Source organism: Eschscholzia californica, unplaced genomic scaffold (assembly GCF_041429995.1).
Source record: "Eschscholzia californica isolate CP2 unplaced genomic scaffold, dmEscCali1.0.p SCAF_4, whole genome shotgun sequence".
Taxonomy (NCBI): domain Eukaryota; kingdom Viridiplantae; phylum Streptophyta; class Magnoliopsida; order Ranunculales; family Papaveraceae; genus Eschscholzia; species Eschscholzia californica.
Genome location: NW_028238461.1, coordinates 173919 through 184655, shown reverse-complemented (window position 1 = coordinate 184655; position 10737 = coordinate 173919). Strand labels below are relative to the sequence as shown.

The 10737-nt window shown below is 38.3% G+C and overlaps 2 protein-coding genes, 1 long non-coding RNA gene and 1 pseudogene across 7 annotated transcripts; all 4 read left to right on the top strand.

Moving 5' to 3' along the window:
• Positions 1–33: 33 nt before the first annotated feature.
• LOC147541135 (protein DETOXIFICATION 33-like) lies at positions 34–1280 on the top strand (annotated as a pseudogene).
• Positions 1281–1490: 210 nt separating this feature from the next.
• LOC147541134 (uncharacterized) lies at positions 1491–6243 on the top strand. 4 transcript variants are annotated; one of them, XM_086633381.1, is made up of 11 exons: positions 1491–2943; positions 3263–3338; positions 3443–3529; positions 3679–3795; positions 3902–4330; positions 4431–4831; positions 4959–5058; positions 5153–5212; positions 5291–5377; positions 5502–5630; positions 5723–6243. In XM_086633381.1, the coding sequence occupies exons 1-11, from the start codon at positions 2912–2914 to the stop codon at positions 6029–6031; spliced, it is 1827 nt and encodes a 608-aa protein (XP_086489507.1). In that variant the 5' UTR covers positions 1491–2911; the 3' UTR covers positions 6032–6243. The 4 variants fall into 4 exon arrangements, with proteins under 4 accessions (XP_086489507.1, XP_086489509.1, XP_086489506.1 ...); XM_086633383.1 differs by having other exon boundaries at positions 1910–2943; positions 4434–4831; XM_086633380.1 differs by having other exon boundaries at positions 2181–2943; positions 3260–3338.
• Positions 6244–6572: 329 nt separating this feature from the next.
• On the top strand, positions 6573–8217 carry PDV2 (plastid division2). 2 transcript variants are annotated; one of them, XM_086637084.1, is made up of 2 exons: positions 6573–6878; positions 7433–8217. In XM_086637084.1, exons 1-2 carry the CDS (start codon positions 6636–6638, stop codon positions 8084–8086), a joined length of 897 nt encoding a protein of 298 aa, XP_086493210.1. In that variant the 5' UTR covers positions 6573–6635; the 3' UTR covers positions 8087–8217. The 2 variants fall into 2 exon arrangements, with proteins under 2 accessions (XP_086493210.1, XP_086493211.1); XM_086637085.1 differs by having other exon boundaries at positions 6606–6878; positions 7442–8217.
• Positions 8218–8936: 719 nt separating this feature from the next.
• On the top strand, positions 8937–10551 carry LOC147541132 (uncharacterized). Its single transcript, XR_015223693.1, has 2 exons — positions 8937–9250; positions 10299–10551. It is a non-coding gene; the product is annotated as an uncharacterized LOC147541132 (long non-coding RNA).
• The last annotated feature ends 186 nt before the right edge of the window (positions 10552–10737 follow it).

Sequence of the window (10737 nt, the reverse complement as noted above, 5' to 3'; positions counted from 1 at the left end):
TTCCAGTTTAGAGGAGCTAGCTGTCTTTTGGGGATGGCAATAGTGTCAGCTATAGTACTGGCACTACATGTAATGATGAGTTGGTTGTTAATACTTAAGCTAGGGTTTGGGTTTGTTGGAGCTGCAGTTAGTTTGAATCTGTCATGGTGGCTCGTTGTCTTCGGGCAGTTGATTTACATTTTAGTTTGGAAATCAGATGGTGCTTGGACTGGGTTTTCATGGTTAGCTTCCTCAGACTTGTTTGGCTTTGTCAAGCTATCCTTGGCTTCTGCTATCATGTTGTGGTAAACTAAACCTCGATCTCTCTCTAATTGTTATACGCTTTGTTGTCGATTTTGATGATACTAACATAATGAACTATGTCTATGGCAGCTTACAATTTTGGTATTTGATGATACTGACAGTAATTACAACATTATATATATATATATATATACATACTTAAGCAGAACAATTGATAGGTGAACTCATTTGATTTCAAACACTGAAACAGTGTGAGAGTATCGAACGAACTTGAAGCGGCTAATCCTAGGGCGGCAAAATTTGCAGCAACGGTTGTTTCCGTCACATCTATGGTGATAGGTGTGGTTGCCATGGCATTGGTATTGATAACCAGAAACAGCTTTCCTTTCATTTTCACCGACAACATTGAAGTGGTGAAGGAAGTTTGAAAGCTTGCAATCTTACTAGCTACCACTGTACTTATAAATAGTCTTCAACCATTTCTATCTGGTACGAAAAGAAATCTCAATTCCAATCTGAACTTCAACTTAGTAATCTTGTTTATTGAATTCAAAAGTAAAACTTGTAGAGTAATTAATCTGACTCTTTTTTCAGGTGTTGCTGTTGGAGCCGGTTGGCATATATCAACGTAGCGTGCTACTACATTTTGTTTGCCGTTGGGATTCAGGTGAAACTTCTATAACCAACAACAACAATTGAATAATTTTGTATACTTATTATTTGCTTTGTGAGTGACAGGGGGATATGGGGAGGAATGATTGGTGGGATTGTTATGCAAACTCTGATCTTAATAGGAATTGTTTCATACTAATTGGAACAAAGAGGTGGGTAATCGAAAAACTAAACAATCTTGGTTTCAAAAACTAACTTCTTATTCTTGTTAAGATTTTCGACTCATCATTCGATAGATTGAATTTATACGGTGGACGGGCGCGCGGGGTTGTTTAGATTATAAGTGTTTGTTTTTTGTTTTGCAGGCAAAAGAAGCCGAGAACCACTTGAAGAAATGGGGAGGAGAAACTGCAAAAGATTATTAACTTGTTGTAGGCGTTTTCTGCATGACGACAAAAAGGAGGGTCCTATTCACAAATTGTTGTTTATCGTATCGATCTTGCAAAAGGTCAAGATTATAACCCCATATTTTATTCCACCAGATTCTCTGACCAAACGTTTACTCCGTTGACAATAGGACAATTAGGGCATCTCAAAGATGACTTGTTTTTACAAAGATCACATTTTTTTGCTTTATCTTTGTAAAATACAATCCTAAACCCACTCTTTTCCTTCTTATGAGCATCCAATGTCTCCTTTACCTTTTCTCACCTTTCACCCCTTTTTATGTTTATTTTGGTTTCTTTACCCTTAACTACATCTATATTTTTCCATTCTTTACTCAAATCCCACTTTTAGGACTAAACAAATATACACAATAGAATCGATTTCTAGATTCAAATCACATTTACAAATGTGTTCTCTCTCCCACCATTAAAAGGGTGGTTACATTTTTGTGTATTAGTGTAAACATGTGATAGTCTGTCATAGCTAGAGAGAGTTTGAAGTACATGATATTGGTGCATGTTCAAGGTTGTTAAGTGCCGGAACTTTGTAGATGGTCTCGTGGAGCTTTCACGAAGAACAAAACCTTGTAAATGTTGGTCTAGGACCTGGGTTTCTAAAGCATAGACAATATTAATAATTAATAAGGCTTTGAGCACCATAGATGGTATCAGAGCCGAGGAAAGCTTGTCACCAAGAGGATGGAATTATGATAGTCCAACATCTCTAGAGAGTCTGGAATCCGGGTCATAGGTGTACGCTCAAATATAATAAGTGCCCATACCTTTTGAGCGATTTTGTAGAACCTTCACCGAGAACAAATTTATGTACTTGTTAGACTTGGATCTCGCTTTTTAAAGAAGACAGTATGGAGAACTGCTAAATCATAGGATGTGAAATGAAATAGAAACTAGGACTAATGACAGGAAATAATGGACTTTATTTATTACTATTTTAGAAGTGAAAAAAAAAAAAAAGTAGAAGATGGTAACCAACTCCCACTTTGGTTTTCAAATGTCAAACACATTTGCCGTTGTCTTCCTCTGCTTTGTCAACTAAGTTGTTGTTGATGAATCTTTTTCTTGTATGAATGTTTGATGTTCATGTCCAGTCTAATACTCTATACATACTTTTTTAGCCTTTCCTCAATTAAAGGTCTAAAAAGGAATTTATAAATTTTCATTCTTTTAATGCAAAAAAGCCATTAACAAGAAAAGCTAGAAAATTATAAAGATTACCCTTTCTGAGTGAGTAAGGAGAGACTGGTCAAATTACTCTTTCTTCTTCAGCCCCTCCTTCAACAGAAAAAATGATCATTTTTTGAGTTTGTAGGAGCTAGCTGTCTTTTGGGTTTTTGCTGTAATCTACCAAGAAATAGGATGAGGTTTTGAAGTCAAATGGAAGATATCTAACAACCCATTAAGCATTTGGATTAGTGGGTTTTGTTCATCTTTTCAACTCCACTTGTGGGTGGGTGTCTAAGTCTGGGTCACCTCTCTCTCTCTCTCTCTCTCTCTCTCTCTCTCTCTCTCTCTCTCTCTCTCTCTCACACACACACACACACTGTTTCTTGAGGCAACTATGAAAATGGCTTGAAGTGAGTTTTGGGAGCATGATTCAAGAAGTGAAGAGGCACTCCAAGAGGTAACTAACTATTCCTGGGTCATTTTGTTTACTTCTCTTCAACATGTCTCATCTGCATTTTCTGTTTTACTTTTAGTTAATTGATGGGGATTTCTTGAAAATTATCAGTATAAGAATTCCTAAAACGGGTTTCTGCCTTCTAGTTGAAATAGTCAGAATGGGTGTTTTCTTTAAATGAAATCCCAAATGTGTAAGATCAAATGAATCATAATTTGGCCATTGTGGAAAGCAGAAACTAAGAACAATAAGATTGAGGATTTTCACCTGCTTTATGAGAGATTTATGGCATACTTCCTGTTCTGATCTTTGTTGTTAGCAGTTTCAGCTTTCCTGATAATAGAGTTCAAGAAGGAAATGAGGATATTGCCTCTGAAGCTTCTAATAACTTAAAGTTGGTAAGACTATATGGCTTCTTTAGATTTTAGTATCATGATTTCGGTGTTTCGTGGGTGTAAGTGTTACTATAAATGTATTGATTATGTATTTCTTTTGGTGCTAGGATATGGAAGAAGTGAAGGAGAACCAGGTTCAACAAGAACAGAAACAATCGCCCGACACTAATCTTCCGAGCTCTTTAAAGAAAGAGGTAAGCCACTAAAGTAGTAAGGGCTGAATACTCACTTTCCGAGAAACCCGGGCTTACAGGATATCTAATTATCGAAAACATTTGACTAAGTTCTCGACTTTTAGTCCAAAATTTCGGTTAAGGTTTCTTGTTTACTTAAATACCTGCAGATTCAACAGCTTGAGAAACAATTACAAGATCAATTTCGGTTTCGTAACAAACTAGAACAGGCGCTCGGATATAATCCTTCCTCAAGTGCTGCTTGCGATATCAACTTAACATCCAAAGTAACGTCCTTAGACTTCAATAGTTTTCTTATCACTTGTGCACTTCTTATTTCCTTTACGATTGAAATCGAACTCACCAAGTAACAATATCCTTGTGTCAATTCAGTTAGCCAATGAACTGATCAAAGAGATTGCAGTGGTGGAGTTGGAAGTGGTGCATTTGGAACGATATCTTCTTTCTCTATACAGAAGCGTATTCGATCAAAAAGTTCCATCTGTATCTCCATCTAGCACGGACGAGAGGCTAAACTTGACTCCAATAACCAAGAAGGAGACTATTTATGAAGATAATAGATTGCATATCACCACAAAGAGAGAACGTTCTGTTTCATTTAGTGATCAATTAGTCCCTCAAGATTCCATAGTCACTCCAAGGAAGGAACTCAATTCCGCAACCGATAAGCTACTAGATTCTGGTATTTACCGCTGTCATTCATCTCTATCTCAACGCTCAACTTTCTCAAATAGAATACCAATGGAAAGTGTTGCTAAAGCATTATGGTCATGTCATTCTCGACCTTTATCATTCATGGAGGTACTCAATATTTCTTTTTTCAGTTAGGAGCTGCTTGTTTCGAGGTTTTTAAGAATATTTCTATTCGATGTTTACTAACCTAAATGTGGTTTATGTACAGCAGAGTGATACTGCAAATATGATCAGTCTGGCAGAGCATCTTGGTACCGAAGTAGCCGATCATGTACCCGATACACCTAACAAAATTTCCGAAGACATGATAAAATGCATGTCAGCCATATACTGCAAACTATCGAATCCACCTCTGATAAATCATGGTTTTTCATCTTCTCCGACTTCATTCACATCGTCAGTGGGTGAATTTTCTCCCCAAGATCAGTACGATATATGGAGCCCTCAGTTTATGAAAGATTCATCCTTTGATGCACAATTAAACAACCCTTTTCACATGGAAGGGTTAAAGGAGATCAATGGAACTTACAACACAATGGTAGAAGTTCCATCGATTTGTCGGGATAGTCAAGCACTCTGCTATATCGATAACATGTTACAAAACTTTAGGTGAGTTTTGGTAAAGGAAACGTGCATGGACTTGTTTCTGGTACCAGTTCAGCATCACAACATAAATTTGGTAGTTTTTTCGCAGCTTTTTGGTAGGGTTGAAATGAAATAGTGAACTTTTTTGCAGGTCACTTGTGTGTAAACTGGAAGGGGTTGATGTGAGGAAGCTGAAACACGACGAGAAGCTAGCATTTTGGATCAACATACACAACTCATTAGTGATGCATGTAACGAGTTCCTATTGATATAATCTTCGTAGCTTGCTTTCTTCTATGGTTGTATATTTGTTCGAATCGATAGTAATCTAGCTTTTATATGCAGGCATTTTTGGCTTATGGGATTCCACAAAATAGTATCAAAAGAACTTTGTTATTCCTCAAGGTAACAAACTTAACTCGCTTATATTTATAGATATAAGTTTGTGTGAGTTTGTTTCTCACGAGGTCATGAATTTTGCAGGCCGCATATAATGTAGGAGGTCACACGATAAGTGTAGACAGAATACAGAGTTCTATTCTAGGATGTCGTATGCCTCGTCCTGGACAGGTGATCTTATATTCCCTCTTACAGTTCTTCTTGCACTTATCATTTCCTTTCATTTCTTCGCTCAAAAAGAAAAAAAGAAACCCTGTATTTTTCTGAATATGACTGAGTCTTGCTTTTCTTGTAGTGGCTTCGGATGTTTCTTTCTCCGAGAACAAAATTCAAAAGCTCAGACGAGCGACAAGCATATGCAGTTGAACATCTTGAACCTCTTTTGCACTTTGCACTTTGTACTGGAAGCTACTCCGATCCCGTGGTAAAAAAAAACATTAGGCCTTGTTCTTTCATCCCGTTGGCGCAATTCATTTTCAACACCTTTTGAAAAGACTATCTTTTATTTTGTTGTAGGTAAGGATGTACACGCCGAAAAGAGTGATGCAGGAGCTTGACACTGCGAAAGAAGAATATATACGAGCTACTTATGCTTTAGATGCACACAAAGAACACAAAACTCGTTTGCCAAAGATTATAGAGTCATTTGCAAAGGACTTGTGTTTATCTTCCACAAGTGTAATGGAGATGATTCGACAATTTATACCCGACAGTTTCTTGGAAACGACAGAAGGAAGAAGCGGAAAGAAGTTAAGCAAGAGCATTGAGTGGGTTCCTCACAATTTCTCATTCCGATACTTGATATCGAAGGAGCTTGTAAAATGATTTATTTTGTTCATGATCCCTACGAAATAGCAGTGTTTAACTTTTTTTCTTTCTGGCGGATTGTAAGTTCTGCATACCATTTCGTATTTCTTTTTCAATATTTTTTGTAAAAAAGAAGAAAAAAAAATGAAGCAAATGATTTGTATGATGAGAGTAATAGCTTAGTAATTGTATAGTGTAATTTTTTTTAAAAAAAATTAGAAACTTCAAAATTCTTCTTTAGAATTTTTTCTGAATTTACAGAAGAAGTTTGTTTCTATAAATCACTAGCACTCGCCAGAGACATCTTATTAAATGGAGGGGAAAACATAAAGTGCTTATCGGGTGAAAGCATGAATACTTATATATAAGTGGGTGGGCATTATCAAAAGGCAACTGTACCCAGGGAGGGAGGGGGGGCCTTTGTGACGAACCTCAGCTGAAAATTTAAATGCAAGTCCAGAACCAGAAGAATACGACCCTAGTTATTAGGCTTGGCCCGTCTACGGTACGGTTGGTTAGAATGGCCCAGTTGGATAAGCACCAGTGCACCAATCACTAGTAGTAGTAGTAGTCTCCTGAGGAGAGAGAGAGTAAAAGAGTAGAAAGAGTAGAGAGAGAGAATATGGAAGCTGGTGAGGGGATAGGAATAGTATTAGGTAGAGCTTCTGAACTTCGATGGAAGATTAACAATTTCATCATCCAACACCACCACCACAATAACTCCTCTTCCTCTTCCAAACAACAACAAGAACCCCTTGATGAGGATGAGGACGAGGACGAGGAGGAGGAGGAATCAGAGGGCTCGTCACTCTTGAACATTCACGATGCCCTAGAATCTCTCGAGAACCAGCTCTCTTCTTTACAGGTAACCGTCACTTTCTTCTTCACTCCCCTACCCTCCTTTCAATTTTATTCCTTTCAATTTGATTGTTGTAAAACCCTAGAAACTACTACTACCTAGTAGTATAATTAGGGTAACCCAAAATCACTCTCTTTCAGATTTTTGTGTGTTGAGGACTGATTTTATGGCAAAGATCAGAATAATAATAATAATAATAATAATAATGAAAGTAAACAATCACATGCCACATAAGATAAGATAAGAAAGAGATTTACGTAGTTTGGTAATGGTGAGACCTTGGAGTCAATCAAATACCTCCATATTCAAACTCTTCTTCTTCTTCTTTGGAGGGAGGAGGAGATTGGTGGATTCCAATCCCATACTAGTAGAGTTTCTATTTCACCGTCGTATTCTTCTGGTTCTTTCTAATCCTGAGATGTAAGTACTATAGTGCAAGTACCAATTTCCTCCACTCTATACTAAGAATTAGAGTGGAGGAGGACAATGATCCTAGCTAGGTTTAGTAGTTAGTTTCTATCAAGGGTCTCTGAAGATTTCATTTATGTTATTGAGATTAGGTTTTGCAGCAACAACAGACATATGAGAAGGAAATGATCCTAGCCGAAATTGATCAAAGCCGTAAGGTTTTACTCAAGAAGCTCAAGAAGTACAAAGGAGAAGACTTGGAAGTGATACATGAAGCCTCTGCTTTTGCTAGTGAGACTGTTGAGCATAATGACGATCTTCTTCTCCTTCCACCTTATCCAAGTAGACCCCCAAAGCCCGTCCTGACATCATTAGACAAAAACTACACTTCAGACATACTCTCTACCCGAACCTCGTTTACTCAAAACGGGGTAGATGAAGATAAGAAGAAGAAGAAAACATGCGATTCTGACCATGAAACTCAGTCTCCTACCAAGAGTTTATCAAAGGGGCTTAGACATGTGATTTTTGTTGCAGCTAAAACCGTGATTACGGCTATCAGTGTGATATCTGTTTTAAGTTTGGCTGGTTTTGAACCAAGACTCAGAAGGAAGAACACCCAGTTCAAGATTCCTGATCCATTTCAAAATCCAACTCCAGAAGAAAGGAGTACGATGATTGAGTGTCCCCCTGGGAAAGTTCTTGTGGTGGAAAATGGAGAACCTCGATGCATGGTAAAAGAAAGGATCGAAGTTCCGTTCGAGTCAGTTGTGACAACACCGAATATAAGTTATGGGTGTGGATGAAATTTGACTTTTTTTTTTTTTTTTTTAATTTCATGCTGTAAATTTTGTGTTATTTGAAATCTTCCTTATTATTTTTTCGATCGAATTAAATAGTAGTAGAGTTTTGCAAGGGCCTTAAAAGCCAGAATCAATCTTTGTTTTTTTTTACTTCAACTAAAGTTAGGTTTCTTATTAGCGGGCACAGTAAGAATAAAAATGGCTCCTCAGTTGATAGATTATATGACAAAACCAAAATATTATGATTCAGTTATTTTATGTGGTCATAGTGTTTAGCTGGAAAACAAAAAATCTGTAGTTTAATGGTTGGACTCGCGGCTTATTGCAACTGGATCCAACAAGTGTTACACTTTCAGAGCATTGGACTAGATCAAGGAGAAAGCTAGATGAGGGGAAAAAAAGCTTGCCCTGTAGGAGAGCATTGGACTGGATCAAGGACAAGGCTTGATGAGGGAGAAAACGCTTGCCCTATAGGATAGCACACATCTTGGCTAAAATGGCCGAGAACAATGTCTCGGCGAAGTGGCCAACAATCATGTCTAGGGCAAAGTGGTTGAGATCACCTCCCCGAGGTTGCTCTTATGCTAGCCCCTCCCTTGCTCAATCTGCCCTAAGGTTGCGCTAGACTAGTATGTGAGCAGAGACAAAGGGGGGCGGCATCTGCCCTAAGGCTGCGCTAGACTAAATATGTGTGCAGAGACAAAGGGGGAGGCACAGGGTGTAAAACACCCCGTATGTATCCCAAAATTAGGCGGGAACATGTCAGACAATTCACTTCATTGGGGTAAATTAAGAAAAATACCTAGTTAACTTTTGTTGTTGAAAGGAATACCTAGTTAGTAACTTGATATCCGACGTGTCATCCTCAAGAGAGAGGTGAGAGACGCTCCAGGATGACGTCACCAGAATAATTGGGCGTTTCTCCTCTCTCTCATTCTCATCTAGATCTAACTATCTTCTTCAACAATCACCACTTTGAATCGACTTTGGAGGAAGGTTTCTTTGTTGCTTGCTGAGGCAGTACTAAGCTTCCTTTGTCTCTCTCTCTACTTCTCTACTTCTATATAATTTCAACTCTTTCTCATCCAAATCTTTTCAAGCTTCAGGAATGGATCTCGGCTGGAAACAGTCGGAGATAAGGGCATCCTTGTACCCAACATACAGGGAGTAATTTCTTACCTTATGTATTAGCTTTTTTGTTTTAAGTTTAGCTTAGCTTCATGTATTAGGGTTTTGTTTGTTTTCTTTGTTTGTTTTAGCACCTTAGTTTGTAGATCTGGTTTCTTGCCATTTGAATTAGGTTGCCTGATGTTAGTGTTGTAACTCCTAGAGAGATCTGGGTTTAGGCAATAGTTACTTAGTCTTTCTTTGTTTTCTGTGGAGACTTCACACCCACATATGGATCAACCATATTATCTTCACCTGTTTGATTTTGTCTACCATGGCTTGATGATGGTTGAGCTTTGTTCCGGCGCCGGAACCAATAGTTGCTTGGTGGATGAAGATAGTGCACGTGGCACTTGCAAAGTAATTACTAACCTAGAGGGATACACATGTGACGCCTGTCCACAGTCGAGTTCAGTTGTTGGGTTGAAATCTTTTGTGGGCCTTGTGATAGGAAGGTGGCCCAAAATCATCTTTTATAGCTGGTCTTGCTTCTATCACTATCTGGGACAGTCGTTTGATCCAGGAATATTACAACGGATCTGGGTTCCTTATATGTTTGGAAAGCCTTTTGACCCTGGTAAATGGTCAAGGTTTAATTATGATACAATGCTTGGACTATCAGATTTCTCGGGCACCACTACCTATATAGGTCTATCTTCGTTCTTGTTATGGTTCCGAGCCTCTCCTCACTTGATTAGCACTACAACGGTGGTCTCAATTATGATCATATTTCTCGTCAGTTATGGTTTCTTACTTCACCTTTCACCATTTGCAGCTCCTCTGCATGATTTTGCTGGCTTTGTTGAGTCTTTCAACTCATACTTAGTAAGCGACCCTAGTTTCCAGGTGTTCGATCGCAATCTATTCGGATTGGGGTGGGACATGACTTCTCTATCGAGAGAATACTGGAGGGTAATCATGGAATCGTTTGATTCCGCTTTTAAGAAATTGTGTGGCTTTTTCGAAGCTATGAATTTCTTTCTCCATTTAGTTCTTCGGGTGTGGTATGAGCTATATTTGGTTTTGAAGTGGTGGTCATGGTTTGCAGGGCCCTCTATTTGGTTTTTTATTTGGGAGATGGTTGAGCGTCGTTGGCTATGGTCCTGCATAATCGTCTTTGGAGTACTTCGCTTTTTCAATCCTATCGCGGAGAAGGATGTTAGCTTTCGAAGACACAGAATGAAGAAAACTGTTCTTTTACTGAATGTAATTTTTTGTTTTCTTCATGACTGTATCTCTGGTTTCTGTGTTGTAGCGTTCAAGTTGAATAAATAAGACAACGTTACCCCTTAAAAAAAAAACTTGATATCCCAAATTTCCATGTGGGCAAGCTGCGAATTTTGATGTTAGACAAAAGTGAGTTAGCCGCAATTGGGAGTTAGTATTTGATAGGCAATGAATGCTCCTTATAGTATCTTTATCCATCCACATAGTACGTAGTAATTTCCTTCCTTTGTTTGATTGATTCACACATCTCTCACCTCATT